Raw genomic sequence first — 25,412 nt, 5'->3', positions numbered from 1 at the left:
GCAAGGCCAGCCACACTTGTCCCATAGCTTACTCTTGGCTTTTGAAGTCACTTGTTTGACTTTCTTGTTTCTACAAGTCACTTACAACTGCCAAAAGTAAGTATGAGACATTATTGGTGGGAATGTAAAATGGTGCAGCTGCTGTGGAAAACAGTTTGACAGCCCCTCAAAAGGTTAAACAGAAGAGTTACACTATGACCCAGCAATTCCACCTCTAGGTATATTTACCCAGGAGAAATGAAAACATATGTCCACACAAAGACTCATACATATGTTCATAGCAGCGCAATTCGTAACAGCCCCAAAGTGGAAACAGCCTAAATGTCTATCAACTGATGAATGAAGGAACAAAATGGAACATTATTTGGTAATAAAAAAGGAAGGAAATACTGATACAGGCTACAATATGGATGAATCTTAAAAACATTATACTAAATGAAAGAAGTCAGTCCCAAAAGGCCACGTATTGTATGATTCCATTTATATGAAATGTTCAGAATAGGTACATCCATAGAGACAGACAGTAGATGAGTGGTTGCCAGGGTCTGGGAGGAGGGGAGTATGGGGAGTGAGTGCTCATGGGTGTGGCATTTCTTTTTGGGGTGATGACCATGTCCTGGACGTAGATAGAGGTGACAGTTGCACAGCCTTGAGAATATACTAAAGTCACTGAACTGCATACTTAGGAAAAAACATGAGAAACTACGTATGTCTCCTGCAGAGTTTCAAGTCGTTTCCAAGATTACTTTTTCAAGAGTAGCTGTCACCTAAAATAGATAAAAGCTGACTTAATCCACACGAAGAATGCAAATTACCAAGAATGGCTTTTTCACCCCAAACCTTTGACTATAAATCATATATATTCGATTCGTAAGTAAATTCTGCAGGACTGTTTGCTGTCTCCTGCATTGTGATTCTGTCATTTGCTACATTCTTGATGGGGCCATCAAAATAATACCGAATGCAGCTTCTGTGACAGAAATAGAAGTGCCTTTTTAGGGCATGCCCCCCCCCCCCCGCCACCCCCAGGCTTCCTAAGGTAATAATTCGTAGCTGCTTTTTTGTGGTGCCTTGACTTATTGAGTGGCTTAACTGTTTATAATGTGTTGGGGCCTTTTTGACTTTAAGGGATTTATTGCATTGAGTTTATTTTCTGTTTCCAACCGGAGCATTTCCAAGGGACACCCTACAGCCCCCTGAAAAACAACCAGTTCAGATCACTCATATTTCATCAGAAGGATTATTGATTGCCATTTCTGATCTAAATAAATAATAGGGTTGAAATCTCTCCCGGGGCTGTCTCAGTACTTATTTGGAAGAAGCATTTAAAATGCCCAAGCAGCACCTAAAATGAGCTTTACAAGAATGAGAGATCCAAGAAAGAACCTAGAGTTGATCACTTCAGACCCATTAAGATGGCTATTATTATTATTTTTTTAATGGAAAATAACAAGTGTTGGTGGGATGTGGAGAAATTGAAATCTATGCATTGCTATTGGGAATACAAAATGGTGCACCTGCTGGGGAAAACAGTTGGTGGCTCCCTAAAAAGTTAAACAGAATTACCATATGATCCATCCATTCCATGTCTAGGTATAAACTCAAAGAATTGAAAGCCGGAACTCAAATACTTGTATGTCAATGTTCACAGCGCGTTATTCACAACAATATCCAAAGGGTCGAAGCCACCCGAATAACTATCAGTAAATGAACGGATAAACAAAATGTGGTACATACATACAATGGAATATTATTCAGCCTTAAAAAGGAAGGAAATTCTGACACCTGCTACAACATGGATGAGCCTTGAAAACATTATGCTTAGTGAAATAAGTCAGTTGCAAAAGGACACATATTGTGTGATTCCATTTATATGAGGTACCTAGAATAGACAGAAAGTAGATTAGAGGTTACTGGGGGGTTAGAGGGAAAGAGAGAGTTCTTACCTAATGGGTACGCAGTTTCCTTTTGAGATGATAAAAACATTGGGAAATGGACAGTGGTGATGGTTGCACAACAGTATGAATGTACTTAATGCCACTGAATTGTCAAGTTTAAAATTGTTAACATGGTAAATTTTGTTATGTATATTTTAGCACAATTAAAAATTGGGGGTGAAATCCTGTGAAGAACACTTCCTGTTCCTCATTTTGTCCGCTACATTCTTTTTTCTCCCAGCTCCTTGAAAACGTGATAAATTATATTTCCTAATGGTGTTGCCTAGAGGACGTGTTTCCATCCTCCCTTAGGAGGACACACAGAGACGAGACTATCAGGTGTTGATGGGAGCGGACAGAACCGCCACTTGGCCTTAAAAGTACCAGTTGATAGAATCTCCCTCTCTCTCTAGGCTGTTAGAATAAGTCCGAAATTAAATAAGAGCTCAGAAGATAGATTTTTAAATATAGCAATTCCTGGAAATGTACCCAATTTACTCTACTTTGCCTGTCTTCGTTAACTGTCTCAGGAGAGCCGGGGTTGACAACCAACCACATGCTTTTTTCAATCAGTTATCTGTGTCTTTTTACCAAGGAAGAAACACCCCTAGGCTACCAGTGTTTAAGAAAATGGTGCCATTCCTGCAACCAGCCACATACAAATACAGGCTACCTATGGGTGACAAGTATTGCAGCACGCATGTGAAATCTGGGCCTTCCCTCCAAAGTGGGGTGAAGGAAGATCCTGGAACTTTCCAAACTCAGATGTAAGTTGGGCATAAGTCTCTCTCAACATTGCTAGATAGTTAGCAGTGCCCCGAAACCACTTGCCATGCCAGCTAGCACTTAAGTAAGCAAAGGGGTTCAGTGACCTTCAAATATTACCGAGATCTTGTTATGCTAGGTATGAAGTGTCTTGAATATGTCTCTCAAAATATTAAGAACTCCCATTGTTTGATCGTACATGAAGCAAGTGCTTCTGTTTGCATTCAGTTTGCCCTTCTGTTCTCAGAAGTCTCAAAAGACACTAAACCTAATTGCTATGATTCCTACAAGTATATTTCTGCTTTTAACCAGAACTGCAATGTCCCTGGATGCTACCAGTTAGTTTCTTAAAGGATTGATAGGCGTGATGGGCCTCACAAAAACAGAGACTCTTATAACTCTGGAAAGACCTGGCTACCCCCATAGTAGATAGACCTCTCTCCTGGGAACACCTCTGAGTCCAAGGTTAAGGAGACGAGCATTGACCAAGGTGAGTGGCAAGGAGATGTTGTAGGGTTACATTTCCTGGGAAAGTTCTATCTGTTTCCTCCCTTTTGGGTCTTGTGATTGGCTGTGGGTATATGTTCCATAGTAAACACAAGAGCCTCGATTGCTTTCTAAAGGTCAGACCTGTCATCAAACCTCTCCATTTACTTGAGTTGTGGTTGACGTTGCATTTCTTGGCAAGTGGTGTCACCGTTCAGTCCAAAACTCTTATGTAAGCATCAAGTTCCTTCAGCTTGTAGTCTCATGTCTTCAAAGTGGAACTTCTCAGGAAACCCCCCACTTCACCAGACACCAGGTCTATCTATCTTGGTCATAGCTCTGTCCCCAACTGTCTCCAGGGCCTGGCACACACTAAATGCTTGTTGAATGCACGAACTGGAATGAGCAGGACTCTCCAGAACCAAAACTGTCCCCACAACCAATATATGGAGAAATCCCATATTCTACCACGAGGTCCACCGACCTTTGTAGTTTTGTCTTTGCTTTCTTCATGGTCCGTCATGGTGCTCACTGATGGCTAATTTGTTCACCTTCTCACTTACAAATACAGGGATGACAAATTCCTACCTTAGCCAGTGCTTATAAAGTAGCCCATACGCGCTGCATGCGATCATTTTGGCTTTTCAGTTGGCGCAGCAGATGAGCTCTCAGGGTCTGCTTCTAGATGGCTGAGTCCTGGAAACCGTGGGCTCGGGCTTGTGGCAGCCACAGCACGGAGTTATGCCTGCACCATCGCCAAGTGTATTCTGAGCCTTGCCCTTGGCTGTGTTTCTATTCAGTTCAGTCCAAAACTCAGGATGGGTAAATCGGCAGTATACGATGCTGTTTATATTAGTTTGTCACAAAAGGGATATTTTTTTGAATTGAATGTCCATAACCCAGCTCCTTCTTAAATCTTTTTATCAGCTCTTGCATTCCTGCACCCAGGCTTAATGACACAGGTATTACGTAAACAAGGCACCTCACAGGGCTGCTTATAAAAATCCAGGAGCAAAGATAAATATGTGATGATGCACTGATATCCTGAAATATGAGCTGCAGGTGTGTGTTTTCTTTGTGGGATCGGATATTGGTTTTCGTGCTTTATTGACCTGGCAGGGAGAGATCTGACGAAACACCAAAGAACTTTACACTTTTTTTTTTTTTTAAACCTCTCTGTCTACATGGAGAAATCAGAACATTGAATCACAGAGCCAGAAAGACTGACGGGTTAGCCAGTCATGTCCTTGCAGAACCCAAATCAGATCCAGCCCTTATAGTTAAAAATGGACACGCACTGCCTTCCCAAAGGAAAAAGGAATTGGAATGATGTCTTTCTGTAGAGTCCCTCTCAGGTGGAACCCTAGGCTGCTGGGCTGTGCAATGTGACGATCTTGTTCAGTCAAGAGCTGGTGTTCTCACTGTCCCGTGTTAAGGCTGGCGGCATCAAGATGTGTTTGTGTTCAGTTGATCACTCTTTCCCTTCTGTCGGGGTCTTTGTCCGCGACATGTCGTCAGCACTGCATCGCTGGGGTGCATCAGCCACGCGAACCCTCCAGCATGCTGATATTAAAAGACAGTTAAGTTTAGGGCACAGCCAGCCAGACAACTCCCCCCTGGCATGGCAGGAATCGGGGTGTCTCATGCCGCATTGTCTCTGAGTGAAGTCATGTTACAGTTCTGTCTGCTCGGCTTGACCCCTTCCAATAAGCTTTCAAACCAAAGATCCATCACATATAAATGAAGTCCCTGTCCTTTTCCAAAACTTTTTCATAATCGTAAAAAATAGAATCATTGTGAGAGGGCCTCTTTGAGGTCTGAAGTGGGCGAGCCACACTCACTGAAAAATGACATGTTCCCTTTACATTTTTTTTCATTCAAGTATCACATAAAACTTACCATTATAAACGTTTTTAAGTGTACAGTTCAATGGCATTGAGTGCATTCATGTTGTGCAGCCATCACCATCCTCCCTCTCCAGAACATTTTCATCATCCCAAACTAAAACTCTGGACCCGTTAAACACTAACCCCCCCCCCCCCGCCCCGCCCAGCCCAGCAACCCTGGCAACCACCATTCTACTTTCTGTCTCTATGAATGTGACTACTGTAGGGACATCACGTAAGTGAAGTTCCCAGGCTTTTTATAATACTTTGGGAAGTCTTCAATCTGACTACCATCTAATAAAATTCTTACCAAAGGAAAAAACAGCCTTAGACGATTGGCCAAGTTTCCTTTGTTTTTTGCATTGTACAGATGTATGGCAGATGCCATGTTCTCTTGTCCTTTATATTAATAGATATACAGTGTAACGGGAACGAAGGAAACATGTCTTCAGGTCCCAGTCAGATGTGTTCCCAAACAGAAGAACCAATAACTTCAGCGGTTCATGTGCCATGTTCTGTTTTAGGGAGCCTTTTAATTCCTTAGTTTTTTCTCACTTGGTTCTCACCATGTCCTGTGAGGTATTTTCCTAGTCCCATTTTAATGATAAGAAACTGTGGCTCTGATAAGTAAACTGACTAAGGTTACAAAACTAATCAAAGGCAGAATCATGACTTTGGCTCCAGGTTTTCAATTTTAAAACCCCAGTGCTTTCAACCATAGCACACTGTGAACAATTACCACCTCTCCGGAGGTCCAAGTAATGGCCAGTTCTCGGGAGGGGAGGGCTTCTCCAAATATATCCCTAATTACCAGCTTCGAAACATATGGAAACCCGTGGCCTGGCTCTGTCGCCTGACTGGCCAGCCTCTGAAGTCTTGGAGTGGCGTAACAGCCTGACGCGCAATCCCCGTTGGACTAGATTAGGGTCTAACCCTTCTTGTCCAGTAGAAATAAGTGAGCCGTAAATATGAGCCACATATGTTCCTTAATATTTTCTGATGGCCGCATTAAAAAAAGAGAAACAGGTGAAGTTAATTTGAAGAATATACTTTAGCTAGCACAGTGTCTATCCAAAATGCTATCATTTCAATAGGTAAACAGTATAAAAATTATTAATGAGCTCTGTTAATTTCAGGGAGGTTCCCAAGTCTTCAAAATCCAATGTGCATTTTACACCTACAGCAATTTCCAATCAGATGCTCCAAGGTACCGGATCTGAATTTAGATTTCATAAAGTTTCCAAGTGGAAAAAGTAGATTTATATACCCAAGGTGTTTCAAACACAGGTGAATGTTTTATGAGAGGTGTATGGAGTGACAGTTTTTCCATTTAAATTAATGAAAAGAAAATTTGAAATTCAGTCCCTCTGTTGCACAGGCCACATTTCGAATGCACACTAGCCGCCAATGACAAGTGGTCAGCACAGTCCTAAGGACGTAGCTAAGGCCTAGACTGGACCTGGTGCCCGTGGGCTAAAATGGGGCTCAGCAAACTTGCTCTGTAAAGGGCCAGGGAGTAAATATTTTGAACTTTGCAGGCCATACATTCTCCATTGCAACGACTCACCTCTGCTGTTGCATGGTGAAAGCAGCCACAGAATGAATAAGCTTGGCTGTGTTCCAATAAAACTTTATTTAAAAAAAAAAAAAACCAGGTGCTGGCCTACACAGTTTGCTGATTGTTGGACCAGAACATGTGTCTGGGTGCCTTAGCTATGCTGTGGGATTACAGAAAACAAGCAAGCGCCAGCCTCTAGCATTTGGAGGTGAGGTTGTTACAGTCGGACTCATTGTATCTCTTTTCCTGTGTGTAATTACAATTTGGGTACCACTTGGCATGAAGACTGCAGGGCACCTGAATCCTCTGTGGTATATTATCTCTCAGACGCTCTCTTCAGCAGGCTTCTGCCCATCATGAGGCAGTTGCTTCACTGTGCTCTGAGGTCCATGTATTAAGAATGGAGAAGGCTGGGGGTGGCCGGATGGCTCAGTTGGTTAGAGCACGAGTTCTGAACAACAGGGTTGCCACCTCTATTCCCGCATGGGATGGTGGGCTGCACCACCTGCAGCTAAAGATTGAAAACTGAGACTGGACTTGGAGCTGAGTTGCACCCTCCACAACTAGATTGAAGGACAACGACTTGGAGCTGATGGACCCTAGAGAAACACACTGTTCCCCAGTATTCCCCAAAGACAGAGGTAGGAGTAAATTCTGATTCCCAGCCTGGGGGCTTGAGGAGCAAAGTCACATCATCAGGGAAAAGCCCTCCAGAGTCAGTAGGTAATGTTTATTGCAAAGCAGAGGATCTCACCTTTCATATCATGATGGAAATGGAATTGGGACTAAAGGAAGAAGAGAAAGAGGAAAGGAAGGGAGGAGACAGGGATTGATTAGAAGGAAGATGTCACCCACTTTGTTCTTCAGGGTAGGGGAATGTGAGAGCCTGGCTTGTAGAGATCTCTGAAGCTCAACGGTTGGGTAGGGGGTGGTTCAGTGAAAATCATTGTTAACCTGTAGTTCTGTTGAGCCTAAAACTTTGGGTCCAGTAGTTCTTCCAGCAAGCGTGATGTTCAAAGTGTGGGTGCTCGATTAGTAATCCCTTACCATACTCAGGAGTTTGGGCCTGGGGTTGCCTTTTCTAAAATCAAGTTTTGAGGCTGAACTGTACTAAGTGGATTGTGCTCAGCCACAGAGTTTGCAAAGTACAAACCGATGAAACCGCTCGGCTTCTCTAGGCACATTATGTATCTCTGCCTTCTCTCAAATTTTGCAGCGCTGTGTGCAAATGGGAAAGACCTGAATCCCCGTGATGTTTTTTGACTACAAAGATAATTACATGGGGCAGCTATTCTGACGATGGCTCACATGGAGGCCCAGCCCTGCAGTGCAGAGCCGTCTCTAACCATGATTGTCTGTAATGATGATTACCCAAACTCTGGAATTATAACAATAGATTTGACAAAGTTAGAGCCGAAATGCGCCACCATTTCACATGTGAGCACAGTTTAAACTAAGTTTGATCTTTCAAATAATACCGGACTTGTGTTATTCATCTTCTGAAATAGTAGAGTTCAGAGGCAGTGGCTCTGAACAATCCCTCCTTTTTAATCACAGTGAGGCCTCGATTGGTTGAAGCAATTTACCTGTTAGAGAAATAAGGGCTGAGGTTGGGTGGGGAAGAAAGAGTACAGACCTGTGTTGTTAAATCCCCGCTCTGCCACCTCATGTGGCAGGGAGAGAGTCCCTCACCTCTCTGAGACTCATCTGTAAATACCTACCTGCATGAATCACTGAGTATTAGCCACGAATATAAAACACCTAACTGGGACCTCACACGGACTGGCTGTTGTGAAGCTGTACTGTCACCCTCACATCATCAATTGCTGTCAGTTCTCTGGCTTCAGAGTCTTCAGAGTCCTGAGTCTTTGGATTTGGCAAAGACTTCATTTGCCATGTGAGTTTGTTGGGAGCTGGTGACCAGGGATGTGGTATTTTCTCTAAATGAGGGATGGAGCTTTGCAAGAAATTAGCATTAAAGGAGAAACGGGCCTCCTAAAGCTAGAACGTTTTGGTTTCGTGCTGAGCAAGTCCTAATGAATGCCTTTGCCTCTCTCTGCCTCAGTGGTTCTCAGCAGTTAGTGTGCATTTGAGTAAGATTTCCAACTTCCCTCTACCCCAGAGTCTGAATGTGAAAGGGCTGTAATGGCCTGGGATTCTGCATTTTTAGGAGTGCGTCTGGAGATTTGGAGACAGATGGTTCAAGGGCCGTCTTTCTGGCCCTCTCCCCCTAACAGAGAAACTGCCTGATGCACGTGTCTGTGAGTGAATTTGTGGTTTATAAACAACAGTAACAAAACTTCTGCTTCTGGATGGCCCAGCTCACATGGCCACAACCAGAGGAGCCGGCCTGATTTGCTTGGGAAGGAAAGAAGTGACAGCTGCAGAGCCCTTGACCATCTCAGTGTCTGGGCTTGAGTGTCCTGCCACCCCCCAAAATGTCACCTATGTTACTGCATCCAGCGTCTGTCGGTCGCCCCCAGACTGACGTTATCTTGGTGAGCTAAGGCTGCTGTCTGCCCTGCGCTAGTTCATCCAGGAGCCACGGGCATGATCAATGAGGCCGGGCAGCCGGGCCCACCTCTGACTGGCCGCTGCATTGGCTGCCCAGTCCCTTCTCCCTGGAGCAGGAAGCACGTGGGCTGACTCGTGTCTGGCGGGTGGTTTTTCTGTGTCACGCACTGTCCTTGATCCTGTACAATTTTCATATGTGAGTGGGTTGCAGCTCCTGAAGACAGGCCCATGGTGGACATGTCCCTTCTGCCGCATCCCCCACTAAAGACCTTGACAGAATTTTAGTTTAGGGGTGACTGCTTCATAAGCAGAGTCAACACTTTAAAAACAAAAAAAGAAGTTGAGGTGAAAATCACATAACAAAATCAACCATTTTAAATTCAGTTCAGGGGCGGCCAGCTAGCTCAGTTGGTTAGAGCACAAGCTCTGAACAACAGGGTCGCCGGTTCGATTCCAACATGGGCCAGTGAGCTGCTCCCTCCACAACTAGAATGAAGACAACGAGCTGCCACTGAGCTCCCTGGCAGCCTGATGGTTCAGCTGGTTAAGAGCACAAGCTCTCAACAAGGTTGCCAGTTCGACTCCCGCATGGGATAGTAGGCTGTGCGCCCACCCCCCAACTAGATTGAAATGGCAACTGGACTTGGAGTTGAGCTGCACCCTCCACAACTAAGATTGAAAGGACAACAGCTTGATTTGGAGCTGATGGGTCCTGGGAAAAAACACACTGTTCTCCAATGAAGTCCTGTTCCCCTTCCCCCCCAAAAAAAAATCTTTAAAAAATAAAATAAAATAAAATCAATTCAATGACTTCGGTACATACACAATATTGTACAACCACCACCTCTGTTCAGATCCAAAACACGTTTATCTTCCAAAAGGAAACCCTGTACCCTCTGTATTGGTTTTCTAGGGCTGCTGTAACAAAGCACCACAGACTGGGTGGCTTAAACCACCAGAATTTTATGGTTTCACAGCTGTGGATGTTGGAAGTCCAAGATCAAGATGTCAGCAGGCAGCGTAGGTCCCCTCTGAAGGCTGAGGGAAGGATCTGTTCCAGGTCAATCCTTGGCTTGCAGACGGCTGTCTTCTCCCTGCACCTCTTCACCTCTTCTTCCTTCTATGCGTGGCTCTGTGTCCAGCTGGCCCCTTTGTATGCGGACCCTAGTCCTACTGGATTAGGGCACAGCCTAGTGACCACATTTTAACTTGACCACCTCTGTGAAGACCCTATCTCCAAATAGGTCACATTCTGAGGTACTGAGACTTCAACATAGGAATTTGGGGAGACACGATGCAACCCATAACACCCAGTATGCAGTACTGTATCAGTATCAGCACTTCATTCCTTTTTTATGGCTGAATAATATTCCACTGTAGGTAACCGCTTATTTTTTGAACATTACGTACAAAGCAACTGCCAGTGAAATCTTCACCCCCCCAGGCAGCTGAGTATCTTATTATAGGCTTGTGTGTCCATCTGCCTAAGGTGGAGTGTTGATCTCCTGGGTGTATCACACAGATTTCAATCGGTAAGCTTTTTCTTACTGTCTTTCTGGAAAGAGCGTTAGTCTTTATGAGCAAAAGTAAGAGGAAGGACTTACTAAGAGGAAGCCAGGCCAAGCTTCTGATCCCAGACTTTGTTTTACAAATAGATTTCATCTTTGATTTTCCTCTCTCCTCTTCCTGTAAGAATCTTCAGTGCTCTCCCTGCCCCCAACCACACCTACACTCATGTTAAAAGCATTTTAAATGCCTACCATCCTAGGGAGGGGGGTAGCACAGATAGGAAGCACTGCCCTTTGAGAAGACCCAGCCGGCTGCTGTTCCCATTGTCATGGTTACTGGGGCTGGTCCCTGGGGCTGGCCTCAGACCAAAGCCTTTCAGATTCTCTTCACACTCCCCTCCCTGCACCTGCCTCAAAATGAAAGTGGGACCTTCAGATGTATATGTACTCTCAGCTTTGGAACTGACTGCACTGTTGATTTGTATATTTCACCAGCCCCCTTCATTTAAAATCTCTTTCTTTCTCTTATGCATGTAAGCAGGAGACCTGCATCTTTGCTGGCCCTGGCTCTTGGGGGAACAACCCAGAGCTATTATTAGCCTGCTGCAGATTCAGTCCCCTTTCTCCATCCCAAGGGCCTTGATGACTGTGGGGAACTGGGTGTGTGTGTTGTTTCACACTGAATCTGCAGGAAGGACCACAGCAGGGTCTCACTGTTCTGCCTCCCCACTCTTACTTCCCCTGTACAAAAGTCGTTTTATTCCCTCCTCTCTCTCTCTGTCAAATTAGTTGGATGAAGAAATGCCTGCTGGCCCCAGGGTTTTCCAGGAGGCAGAAAGGAGAGTGGAACAGCTTAAAAATGCAGAGAGGACAGAAAGTGTTCATATTCTGTTATTCCATGTTGTCATTTTCGTATAAGCTTGTGTGGCTTCTGGGACCTCAGGCTCACACTGTTAATGGAGTTGGATAAAAAAAAAAGAGTTAGCGATATTATAGATTTTCCTCATTGTGGATCACCCTTTAGAACACAGGTTTCACTCATGGTGGGGCTTGGGCATTTGGAGATTTTAAATGCTTCCAGGGGATTCTAATGTCCAACCTCCTTTGAGAACAAGAGGTGATGGAAGAGACAGGTGACATCTAATCCTCTTGTCCCCTGCAATGCTGTTAATTAGGCAGAAAGAAGGGACAGAAAGAACATACCCTGGCCTGTCTCTTGCTGAGAAAAATAGGACTTTAGCTCCACTTAACCCTGTAGGGCCAGAGTGGGAAGGGAGACTGGTGCCCCCGCCTCCCTGCTGCTACCCATGGTTGGTTGGCTGCCAAACCCTAAGGACCGCCAGCCACCCCAGTGAGCATTCGCCAAGGTGATGCAAAATGTTCACAGGAACATGCTGTTTCTACATTCTACTCACAACTAGTTCTGCTCCTCACTCCAGAGGAAAAGTAACACCAGGCCCATGTGTCTGCTCTCTTTTCTCAGCAGAAAGTGTTGATGGTATTAGTTGTTTGTGGCACCATTTTCGGACACAAGCGGTGGGGCTGACCTCTCTGTCTCTGTGTTTTGTAGTACAAAATCGGACAGCTATACATGATCAGCAAGCACAGCCACGAACAGAGCGACCGAGGGGAAGGGGTAGAAGTTGTCCAGAATGAGCCCTTTGAAGACCCTCACCATGGCAACGGGCAGTTCACTGAGAAGCGCGTGTATCTCAACAGGTAAGTGGTGGCAGCCACCTCCAGGCTCTCTCACCACACAGGAGCCCCACCCCACGGCAGGACTGAGGTAGAGGTGGTGCCTGGGATCAAAAGGTGACTTAGAAAGTCATTACGTACGTCCACTCTCTGCAACCACCAGTCTACTTGCTTCCAAAAACAGAGTCCTCTGTGTTCTCAACTGCATTTCATTAGGAGGAGCTTTCCTCTTACCTTTCCCACCCCTTCCATGACAGGTTAGAATGAAATCTGAACTTAAGGACTAAAGGACTTTGTCTTCTCCCTTGGTTCAGGGTTAGCAATAGAAAAGAGATGGCTTTGCCTGTAAGGTGTAGAGAAGTGTTGAAGGTGGCAGTGTGCCATTGGGGTCTTAACTTGGTAAGGTTTCCACTTAACTGCCAAGTGACCACTCAGGTGTCTGTAAAGGGAATTGACAAAACAAACCTGTGACCAAAGTGATATGCAGTGCTAAGGTGGTGACCATTTTTTAAGTGGACCCAGCCTTCCCAAGCTGCAGGTTGTCACCTCTCCTTTGGAAGGGTAAAGATTGGAGGATTATAAACCAGCACTAATCAGGGCTATCATTTCTGCTTTGCAAAATATATTCTTTAATCTCTTGCTACTTTCTTATCATTAATGGCGTAATTGATGATTGGGGATTATCTGATTTTCTCCCTTCTCTACGCCCCCCTCCAGTCCATTTCCTTCCTTTCAGTTCATTTCTAGGTCAGAAATTTGTAGTCACATGCCATATGGAATATATTTTATCAAAAGTAACTCTCTACCCCAGTGGACCAGTGTATGACCAGTCTGGTCTTTGCTATCATTTCCATGAATACTCTTTACCCCCATGTATGGTCTCTCCTTTTGTCCCATTTGTGATTATTCAGAAAGCATTTCCAACATAATAGCTGAACAGTTGCCCCAGTTTATTCACTGACATGTGTGAAGATTTGTCCATTCTCCATGCCTTGACCATGGTCAGATATTTCGAGGAGGAGTCATATTTGGATTCCACCATTCTCACATGGCCTCCACCCTCTGACAGGCTGAAGTGGGCTATTCCTTCTTGATGGGGAGTTTGGGTCCTAGCATTAGGGTGTATGGTGGTCTCTCAGGCCAATATCTTGACAGTGAAGGCCTTGGGCTGATTCAAGTAACACGTTTTAATCTGCCCAGGGCTGCAGTACCAGGGAACCCCTGAGTCACGATGAAATGCAAATTAGATCAATCTTGTTCATCTACTAGTAGCTGTGAATTCCCAGGATTTGGAACTAGTTCATCCCCCAACCAGCTGTTGATTGGCAGGAGTAGCTGAGCTCCGAGTCTCACCTGAGGACAGCTCTCTTTTCAGAGACAGGTTTTTCGGTATGCGGCTTTGGCCTTGTTAGTGTGGACGGTGTAATGCAGATATTTAGCCGGAATCATCTCTGTAGAGCAAAGAGAAGAGAGGGAGATACACGAAAATAGATACAGACCTACGGAAAATTTCATTTCTTGTAGCCAAATGCGTTTTCCCAAGTTATTGCCTGGAGAATGTTCTTCTTTATCTACCAAATTTGAGAAAAAATTTAGAAAACTTTATCACTTTTCCTGAAACACAACAAGAAGTGTCTGGCTGTCTCTGGTGCGTCTGTTTTCTCTATCAAAATATTTTTGTTTTAAAGGAGAATAATAAACGTTAGTAAGAGGGAAATTTGTTATAAATAGAATATCTGGATTTCCAGGAATAGGAACTAAAAAGATTAATGTGCACCTTCCCCCCACCTCATATGACAAACACAGGATGAAATATAACAATGTGAAGCTGAATTCAAAACAAAGAAAGGGAAATCCTCAGGTACTAGAAATAAAGAGGAAACTCAGACCAGAGTGGAAAGCAGATGAGCTAACGTGAAGGAAGTCGGAGGATGTCAGAATCGAGTGTAGGTCCTGACATCCAGGGAATGCCAGGCCCATAAGGGGTCAGGAAATGTGGCCTTGGCCCATGCGAAAGAGGCGTAAGAACTGAGAATCATGCATAAAAATTGTTTTAACCATCAAAGACAGAGAAGTTACTACTCAAGGATGCATATTGAAAGAACTGATAAAGGACATACTTGAAGTAACTAGTAATTGAACCCGAGAAAGGGGAGGGGAGGGTCTAGAAGTAATAAAGAAAGAAATTGGTAAACATTTGGGCAAATCTGAGTGAGCACAGACTGTTTTGAAAATACTAAGAATGAGTAATTGGGGGTATGTTTGTGTAATTTAAATAATAGACAATAATAATAGAAAAGAAATGTAATTATAATTTAAAAAAACAACACTCTAAGTTGCTGTTGTTTGGGAAGAGGAGGAAGGTGTTGATTGATTTACATTTTTTAAAGGCAAGTGTGCATTTTCAGAATGTAAATGTGACCTCTAAAGGAGCAAGACAACCACATATAACTTCCAAGAGGAAACTTGATCAATCTAGTAGAAGTCAGAGGAAAAACAGAGTCCTACAAAAAGCATGGTAAATAGAAAACATAAATCTTGATAGTAAGATAAATTGAAATATATCGGTGGCCACAATAAAGGCATGTGAGTTAAATCCTAAACATGAACCTAGAGCAACAAATATATGACAACACCTACAAAATCACGAGGAGCCTACCATTATAATGGACGATTTTAACATATCTGTTTAACAAACTCATAGATTGAGTAGGCAAACAATTTGGTAAGCACAGAGAAGGTATAAACAACAGAATGACAAGCCTGATCTAGTGGACATTAATCTGTGCTGGAACCAACATGAAAATGTACAGAAACTGACTACAAACTGGCCAGAAATCAATCTCAGCAAATACCAGAAAAACAAAATCATGTAGGTCCTGTTGGCAGATTGCAAAAAGAAACTAATAACAACAACAAAATGAACTTTTTACATGTAGAAATGTAAAAATTTCTAAATAATTCATGGGTTGCAAATGTCAGACACTCAGTTTGCCAGTCACCTTTTCAGCAAGGAGTAGCCAGGTGACCTAGTTCTAGCCAGTGCGATGTAAGGTTTTTCCTCCCTGATGAAAAGAGGAAGCTGTCCAAGAGAGGCACGATCTGCTTCTTAGAAAGGGAAGAAATGGATGGTGACTGCTGGGAAGGCAACTAATAGTTCCTACCACCTGAACCTTGACAACAAAACTGAACAGGAAATTACAGACCCATCTCAGTTAAGAACATAGATGTGAAAATCCTCAATAAAACATTAGCAAATCAAATGCCTCAGAGTGTAGTAAGTCATGACCTGATCACGTTTATCCCTGACTGTTAACATCAGTATGAGAATTCAGCAAGATTATTGGGTATAAAATCCATATACGAAAATCACTAGCACTGTTACATAGTAAGAACAATGTATGGAAAATGGAATTTTTAAAAATTCCGTTTGTAATGAAAAAAGAAACTTAAAGGTACCCAGTAACATATCTACAAGATATACAAAATCTTTCTGGAGAAAAATTAAAAACATTAGTGGACGACATTTTAAAAACCCTACACAAATGGCAATATTCATGGTTGGGAAATACTATATTATAAAGTTGCCATCCATTCCAAGATCGATTATAAATTTAATGCAAATCTAATTTAAATGCCAACAGCATTGTTTTTTTAAGTAGAATTTGAGAATATAATCCTAAAGTTCCTATTTAGACAGTTATACTGGACAACCTTTCAGATCCTTTTCAACCCTAATTTTTTTTTTTTTTCCAACCCTAATTTTCTATGCTCAAAGTATATTTCAGACAGTGTCCTCTCTTCCAGCACACGTAAATGAGTAACCAGTGAGGCACAGGGAAAAAGTACCTTCCGTTTCCTTTGTGCAAATCTAAACTAGATCCATCATTTTATAATTTAAAAGGTTCTTGGCATATTTGGAAGAGTATGGGTACGTATTTTAGAACCAGGCAGAAAGAAGGAAAAATTGTAATGTGACATAATAAGTATTTCCATAATCGTAGAAGAAAACCAACCTATTATTTTGTAATTACAAATTAGCGTTAATCCATCTCAGGTTGACCTATATGTCCTGCATGTACAGGTCATGGGACTGCCATGTTACTGAGGCTGCTTTGTCATTGTAATTCATTAAATGGGTATTTATTGAAACCTGTGCAACAAATTGTTCAGGTATTGGGGGAAAGTCCCTAATAAATAAGACATGGTCCTTGCCTTCTGATCAAAGTAGGGTCCTACGCTGACTGGTTCCAGCATTTGTGAGTCCATCTGTCCATCTTGGGAGTGGTGTTAGGGAGGAAAACTTTTCCACAGTCCTCTTAGGATTAGTGATTGGGGGCCTGCGAATTAAACGGAAAACTAACTGATTGAGAAAAGAAATGTTTATTCACACATGTATTTATGTGAGAACACCCAGAAAAATGTGACTGATTCAAATGAATGCTTACAATTTGGGGGCTTATATACCATTTTAATAGAGGAACAGGAGGGGAAGAAAAAGCACTTATAGGAAAACAGATGACTTTTATGAAAACCAAATGTCACCTTAGGAGAATGGATGGGAGATATGATAGTTTTGTGATAACGTCTGTTTTAGGCAATTTCTTATCCTGGTGTTTACTTCTCATCTCTGGTGATAAAGAGTCGATCTTCTGGTTGTGAAACTCCCAGGGAAGGGAATTATGACAGTTGAATTCTTTCAGGAGGTTCTACTTTTAGGCAGATAAGGGGAGTTTAGAGAAAGCTTCCTCCTGCAACCGTTGATTCTAAACTATCTGCAGCTTTAAAGAATCCTTATTCCACCGTGGCATATTGTGGTCCCCTTCCCTGGCCACAGGGAAGTGGGTCCTGAGAGTTGGACTGACAGTAGCTAAAATGTTCCAGTGCCTACTTAATAATTTGTAAAGAGAAATATCATTATCCTGTGGACCTGAATTCATGAGCTGGCAAAGCGAGCCAGATCACATTCAGAAAGTGCTTTGGTGGTTTATTACCCAAAGCAACTATCAGAGGGACTGGAAATACTCAAAGCGTGTATAGTCAGGTCCTACGCTCAGAGTCTGTCTTGAGCAGAAAGGATATTCATGGTAGGATGTTAGTGGCCCACAGAATTATCTGGAGGCTTGAGACTGGGCAGCTCCAAGGGTCCAGGAGCAGCAATGATGACAACCCTCTTTAAGTAGGATCAGACTTTCATTCTGCCATCACCACCAAGGCTGCCATGGGTAGGTCCAGATTGTCCCTTTATTCTTTTCTATCACTTGCCCTGCAGTTGCCAGTCCTAGCCCCAGCTACCACTGGGTGGGGAGAGGAGCTTCCAAACTATGTTTCAAAGCACTGCACAATTTTATATTCCCACCAGCAACATATGAGGGCCCCAGTTTCTCGACATGATCACTGACAGACTTGTTATTGTCTGTCTTTTTGTATCAGAGCCGACCTAGTGGGTGTGAAGTGGTGTCTCGTGGCTTTGATACCGCAAGGCATTTCCCTAATGACTAGGGACGTTAAGCATCTTTGCGTGTGCTCATTGGCCATTTGTAGATCTCCTTTGGAGAAATACATATCTATTGAAATCCTTTGCCTATATTTTAAATTGAGTACAACATCTTTTATAAGTGCCATTTATCCTTTTATTACTGGCTCTCGTCTCCCAGGGATTATGAGGTTGGTCTGTCCTCTGGCTCTTCCCATAGCATCTGATACACTATTGGGTGCACAATACCTTCTGGCAGTTGCCTAATACATTTAGGACATTGCATTAGTACTAGTACATTAGTACATTTGGTGGTGGTCTTTGGGCCTTTGATCCAGTTCAGTTAACCAAATAAATGATATTTCTTGGCTTATCTTCAAAAATCCTTGTTTCAACTGGTATCCAGGGAAAGGAGGCAAAAAACTAATCAAACTCTGGAATAGTCCCTCTCCATAAAGCCTGTCGCCCCAAATCATAGAAGGGTGGGGCTTTTCTTCAGTCCCCTTTTCTTTTTACTTCATCTCCAGCATCTCTCTAATCCTTTCCCACGGAAGCCCGTGAGGAGAGGGAATCAGGGGGTGAGGGAGAAAAGATGGAGCCTATTTTTAGGCTTGTTTTTCAGTCATGAAGTGTCATGTTCTTCCCTACCAGGGCTGCTGGATTAATTAGGCTGTGCTGGCAGCTGCCAGTCAGGGAGGGTTGCCAGCTTCTAACTGTGATCCTGCCCTAATGCCTGCATCGATTTGCATGGAGAGAACATTTTGCTGTGTGGCCCTTGCCTTCCAGAGCCACCTTTCCAGGCCTCCAGTGACTCTGGACAGGAGAAAGTGTGGCATCCCAAGCCATGAAACCTGTTACTGTGGCTTGGGTCCTTCTTTTACATCTCCTCTTCCTGTTCTCCCAGGTCTGCCCCACGGTAAGAGTTCAGAGCTCATGTGGCTTTGGGAGAGCCCAACACAGGTCATAGAAAAGTGGCAGAGCCGGAGATTCTGATCTAAGAGTTTATTTCCATGCTATTTGGAAAGAATCTTCATGATGATTGTTGGCTCCTGAATATCCCGAGACAATCTTCATTCATGCAGAAAATATTTGAGTATCTGCTGTGTGCCAGTCACTGTTCTAGGCTCTGGGCATGCAGCCACGAGCAGAGCAAAGATCTCTGCCCTGGTGGGATTTGCTTTCTCGTCGGCAGTGACAGACAATGCAAGTGGTATACAGTAGCCACGGCTGGTAACAGACGATAGCCATGGCATATAAAAACGTTATCTATTTTACAATATTTAATCTTCTCTCTATACACTTACTATAGAAATGTTTAATATAATGTTACATTTAATTAATAATAATTTTTTTTATATATATGCTGTAAGGCACTTCTTCCCAACATGCTTTTTAGTCCATACTGTTTATTCTGTATTGGTCCCATCTCAATCCTTAAGAACATGCCAGGCGTCCTCATGCTGACAGATTGTCCCCCCCACCTCCCTTCTGCCCCCACAGCTACTGACCTCTTAGGCCTGGTTATGATCTTAGAGAACATCCAGTCCAGTGGTTTTCCCCCTTGGCTCTGCTTGACTCTGATGGATGACGTGGGCACGTGTGGAACTGCTCCTCTGGTTCTTGACAGCATGCTAGCTACCTTACGCTCCTGCTGTCCGAGCCGAGCCCTCCAAGGACCTGCACCAGGCGGGTCTCCCGGAATCCCAGCACAAACTGTTTTTTTAAGTGGCGAGATGGGTGGTGGGACCCAAGTTCAAGGACTTCCCGTGGGTAAAGCCCGGCGGTCCTGCCTCTCACGGGTGATCACTCTAATCCGGAAACCACTCATCTCTTTGCTGCCCTAGAAAGAATTAAATGAAGCGCAGAGCTAAAGGCCAGCCAGAACCACCATTAGGAAGAGTCAGGGAATACATTACAGCAGCTGCAGAAGACATTTAAAGTCCTCAGAAATGACTGCGTGTGGAAGTGGCTAAGAACCATTAATTGACTATGATCCAATAATTGTCAAATGCCAGGTTTGGGCACAAAGAAGAAACGAAAGGTCAGGATATCCCTCTTGGACCAGTGGGAAGTGAGGATATGAAGATGGCTAGGTCCTTTTAAAAATCATTTAAGTGAGCTGCAGTTATTTGAGCATGATCTTAGCATTGACAGTGGCAGGTCTTCGGCACGCTGTGGGAGAACCCCGCATGAAGCGCTGTTTTCATGAACTCGGAAGGACCCTTTCTGCTGGGAACATTTAGGTCCAGAATTTCCAGTTAAGACCATCATATTCTGATCCCTGTTGGGAAAATGAAATTAGACTCCATTTAGACCACATTTGGCCTAACGACATTCACTACCTCCTGGGGCCAAAATATATTCCCCGATGCGCATAACTTGCAAAGAGAGATTAGATATTGTGGAGACCCTGGTGATAATCTGGATTATAAAGTGCCAGAAGCTTCTAATGGAGGCGTGGTGCAGGTTTCGGTTCCATAAACCCTTTATGAAGTAGATAAACACTCTTAACCTGAGACCAGTTCAGATTATGTCTGCAGGGGAGCGTCCTTGTCAAGTCAATTGTAACTTAGGGAAACCTGGCGGATATATGAGAAGGTGGCAGTGACTATATCCACTTATGTCCAGGGCTGGGTTTCTCCATCTTGGCACTGTTACTATTTTGGGTCTGTCCTGTGCACTGTAGGATATTGGGCTGCCTCCCTGGCCTCTACCCACTAGATTCCAGCAGCATCCTTGCCGCACCCCAAACCCGCAGTCGTGACAACCAAAAATGTTTCCAGACTTTGCCAAATGTCCCAGGGGCTGGGGTGGGAGGGGTGCCCCCTCACCCCCACCCCCAGCCCGTTGTTGAGAACCTTTGCTTTAGTTGTAACCGACCATCCCAGCTTGGGACTTTCAGTGTTCAAACCAAGACAGTCCATGTAAACTGGGGTGAGTTGTTACCATTCGTAGGTTTTATTTCATACGAAAGTTTAAAAGTAAGAAACCAAACGTTTTGAAAAGTCTGTCTTTGGGAGGCACTGATTGACAAAGGCCCTTTGGGAAACACGGTATCATTCCATATCACGTTTTCTGATACCGTAAAGGCTGTAGAGACAAACATCCATCTTTTTCCTCAGCGTCTCAAAAGCCTGAATCGTGGTGAGAGGGGCCATTGGGAGGTTTGGTCCTGGCCAGTGGACCAAGAGGACATGGTTCAAGCCATGGCGTCTTTCTAGAAAAGAGGTTCATGTTTGACACCTAGTAGTGAGTTTGAGTGACAGCCTTCTCCTTAGAATTGTACGCTGTGTGACAGTATACATCATGAAAGTGACAGCAACACTGGGGACTAATTTAATTCCGTTTTTGTCTGCAGCCCTGATAAATCATTGCCGCAGGGAAAAATAAATTTTACTTTCTCAGACGAAAATGATTTGAATAAAATGATGTGCTCTGGGGAATTTGAGGTCTGAGTGAAAGTCTGCTGGTGGGCTTAAAATATTTAAAATAGCGTGTCCTGGAACGCGTTGCAAATGCCTCCTGCGCCTGGCCTGGTAAATGCCTTGGACCAGAAGGTGCTTCTTTCCAGACTAATTAGAAAAGTCACATAAAATCGTACCAGACGTCTTGCCTGAACGATTGTGTTTTTTAGGGTGTCTCATTGGAATGGGGAATTGATTATAGTGCTGTGTGTCCTGCATGAGTTGATGAATGAAACAGCTAAAATAAGGATTCTAGACTCTAGAGTCCTGACCATTCATAAATAGGAAAAGTCTCAGCGTGAGCGGGAAATTGCCAGTGTTTTTCACTTTCCTTCCAGAAAATGATTGTTGCTTAGGAAGGAACTTCTGCTGGGAGGCTTTTAAAATGATGTAGGGAATGAATTATGGAGGGAGGGGGGTTTGGGCCTCATCGTGCTATGCAATGAGGACCCTACTGAATCTGGGAAGGGTTGCAGTGTAGGCGGAACCCCACCCCCAAGGAAGACAATGGAGAGTAGGCCCTAATGCTTGTGGAGAGTCACTTATGTACTCTGTCTAAGCTAACCAATGCCTACTCTACTTTGGGGAGATCCTCCAATCCTGTTTCCATCCATTAAAAGCACACAAAAAACACTTGCTTGTGCGTGGAACCCACTTCTTCCCACACTATCCGTTACTGGCATTATTGCTTTGGGGTTGGGGGCAAAAAGGAGGGAACCCAGGAGATGTTTTGCTTATAACCATTTTTCCCGCACGCAAGCCCATTGCTATGTTCCCATTCTAAATGTCAGCGCTAGTTGCACTCCACCTTTCAGTGACTGAAAGAATAAAACATAGAAGCTATAAAAACCCCAGTTAGGAAGCAGCGCCTTCCTGGGGAGCAGTGTGAACGGAAGGTAAATGAGCAGTTACTGCGGAGATGATTTTATAGGAGTAAGACATTCTGCATTAGAGCAGCAAGAAGAATTGACCTGTGGATTATAAAACCGCTCCCTCCAGCTCACTTCTCAGCCCACCCGAGAGCAGTGGTCTTTGTCGGACACTCACCTAACTTCAGGGAGCTTTGATTTCCCCGTTTGTTTTAACCTTGATAAATGGCCAGAGCTTTGGGTTAGGTCCGGCCAGCCGTTGAAAATACATATTTGCCTTTTAAAAGGCAGGTCCTGGATATTGTCAGAAATAAGAGAAACAATTTGAGACGACATACAAGGTACACAGTATTTTACTGACTCTGGTTGTTGTTAAATTCCACATCTAAGAGAGGCTGGGGATTTGGGGTTCCAGCAGCGTGATGCCCTCCCCCTCCTAGTTATATCAGCTTGGAATTCAAAACTGCTTCATGGTGTTCTTTATAGCCAAATGCAGCCCTCAGAAGCTCAGAGTCTGCGTCATGTTCCGGGGTCTGATGTACTGCTTGACCTCGGCTCCCAGACGCTAAGCTGTACCCACTAGACTCGGAGAAAACAAAATGGTAGCATCTGGGAAGACAGAAACCCCAGGTTTTACTGCTGGGGGGAAATAAAATTATGCAGGCACATAGAAGGGCTACATACTACGAGGTATTTAAATACAATGTTTAAGGAATTCTCTGGGCCTGTACTGTGCAGTAGAGTTTGCCTCTGAAGGGAACCAAAACAAAACAAAACTTAATTAGCCCATGGTTTACAAAAGGCCTTGGGACCTGTGCCCTTGGGTTTTCTTTGTTTTAAGAATTTGTTTTCTGCAAATGCCTCCGTGGATCCCTAGTCCAGAGGCATGGCTCTGGCATTGTATTTGGTTCTTCCGAGGGCTGCCGCAACCAGTTGCCAAAAACTAGGTGGCTGAAAGCAACACATTTATTCTCTCACAGTTCTGGAGCCCACAAGTCTGAAATCAAGGTGTTGGCAGTGTTGGTTCCCTCTGGCAGTTCCAGGGGACACTCTGTTCTGTGCCTCTGTCCTGGCTACCTGTGTCTGCGGCTATCCTTGCTGTGCCTGAGCTTGTAGCTGCCTCACTCCAGTCTCTTCACACAGCAGCCTCCCCTCTGTGTGTCTCTGTGTAGCAAACCTCGCTCTCCTTTCTCTTATAAGGATACCAGTCACTGGCGTTAGGGCCCACTGTAAATCCAGGGAGATTTCATCTTGAGAGCCTTCACCTAATTACATCTGCAAAAACCCTGTTTTCCAATAAAGTTCAATTCACAGGTACTGGAAGTTAGGGTGTAGATACATCTTTACAGGGCACCCCAGTCAACTGACCAGTCATCAAGGGGCTAGGGTTTGTTTCTCTTCGCATCTCTAATGTCGCTGCTCTCTGTTGGCTTTTGTCCATTTTCAAAACTTCACTCATCTGGATTGTTACGCTGACGCCTGGCTCTAACACTTGCCTCTGTCCCCCCACTCCCCACCCCGTATTCAGGCTTAAACATCCCTTCATACCACTTTTGCCATGGCGCTTTTAGGAGACAAAGGCCAGGCTGGCCACACCCTCAAAACAGTACCTCTAAGGCATGAATTCCCATGACCTTGTAAGTCTAATCAAAGAGGACAGGCTTAGAATCCGATGCGGTCCCCCACACCAGGCTGTAACCTTTTGCCTTCACACGTTTGAAGACCACATGAATAGGCACAGAAAACAGTTATGGTAAAGACCAGAGAGATGGGGGAAGGGGTGGCTGCAGAGAGAAGAGCTGCCTCAGAACTCCCCTGAGTTCTCTAGCCGTCAATTTATCCAGAAAGATCAGGCAGCAGAGCGAGGCCCTGGACCGACTCTGATTGTCTTTTTTTTTTCTTTTCTTTCTTTCCTCTTAGCAAACTGCCTAGTTGGGCTAGAGCTGTTGTTCCCAAAATATTTTATGTTACAGAGAAGGCTTGGAACTATTATCCCTACACGATTACAGGTAAGTCCTTTGAGCAACCATTATGTCACATCGAGCAATAGGACATGACAATAGTCAGATTTCACTGATTTAGGGTTTTTTCTCCAAGCATGGGCTTGTGGGAGACCCCTTCCATCTCCCCTTTGCCTTCATCCTTTTAGGTCAGTGCTCTCCCTAGAGGTGGGGGGGGCGGGGAGTGGGGCATGAGGCAGGGAGGTTAAAGCTAAACCATTCCATCTTCCTTCTTAAAGTGTTGTCATAAATCACTTTTGGAAGAAGGAAAGTGAAGCTCATTTCTAAAGGTTTCATTACCCTTACTTCTTTCTGATTCCTCAGTAATCCCCAAGTAATTTGGGGGTGTGATTTGTTTATAAACAAGTTGTTTATGTTGACCTGTTGGTTTTACAGCCCCACCCCCACTCTCCCAAAACACCTTGGTTATAATTTACATAAAAGATTCTGTTGGGTCTCACTGCCCCAAAATATATTCTTTGCAGTTGGACGATATGAGAATCTTTAAGATCACTTTCCATCTCACTTGTAACAGAGATAATCTCCTCTATGCTGAGACTGAACTAGAAACTGGGGTCAAAAAATTTTGGTTTGGTTCCTGCCCTCAAACACATGAAAATTCCAGATCCCACTTTTGTATCGTCATCAGCTCTTCTTACTGGTTAGAAAAGCTGCTTTTCCACTTAGAAGATTTCCTGTGTGGTTAATGAAATGCTCTCCTGGAATTATTAGTCTTTAATTCTGCTTTTGTAATGCCGACTCTTTGGATTTACTTAGTCACAAACCTACAGGCTCATTGAATCTTGTTTTACAGTCCTTACTGGCCCCACCACCAAAGTATAGGAGTTTCAAGAGCAACCGTGGAAACATTCAGTATTTATGAAAGTTTTATTTTGGGAAGGTTCCTAAACCACATGTTTAATAATTATAATGCACCAGTATTTGTTAGTTCTGTGATTTTATATTGCATACAAGCATGGTCTAAATCATCATTTTTCTCTCTCTCTTTTCTTTTCCCTCTTGTCCAAATGAACATCTGGGGCCAGAATACACAGTAAGTTTCATTTACTCATTTTTAAATATTCAACCTATGAGCAGTGGAGTAATTAGAACTTCCCTTGTACTTCTCATCCTATCAATGTAATAAAAATGCAGTGGTACCTCGGTTTTCAAACGTCTCTGTTGACGAACATTTCGATTTACAAATGCTGTAAATTTTATGGACGTATGGTATGTATCATTAGATAGTAAAAT

General features: G+C 43.8%; 1 protein-coding gene across 1 annotated transcript in view; it reads left to right on the top strand.

Annotated features, from left to right (window-relative positions):
- PITPNC1 (phosphatidylinositol transfer protein cytoplasmic 1) overlaps positions 1–25,412 on the top strand; it is a 215,199-nt gene that overhangs the window by 97,236 nt on the left and 92,551 nt on the right. The window contains exons 2-4 of the mRNA XM_019732864.2: positions 12,225–12,373; positions 24,079–24,167; positions 25,205–25,212. Coding sequence (XP_019588423.1) covers positions 12,225–12,373; positions 24,079–24,167; positions 25,205–25,212 — 246 coding nt within the window. The remainder of the gene's footprint in view (positions 1–12,224; positions 12,374–24,078; positions 24,168–25,204; positions 25,213–25,412) is intronic.

This window comes from Rhinolophus sinicus, linkage group LG15 (genome assembly GCF_036562045.2).
Source record: "Rhinolophus sinicus isolate RSC01 linkage group LG15, ASM3656204v1, whole genome shotgun sequence".
Lineage (NCBI taxonomy): Eukaryota > Metazoa > Chordata > Mammalia > Chiroptera > Rhinolophidae > Rhinolophus > Rhinolophus sinicus.
Note: the sequence above shows the minus strand (reverse complement) of the source record. Positions and strands in the feature narration are given on the sequence as shown.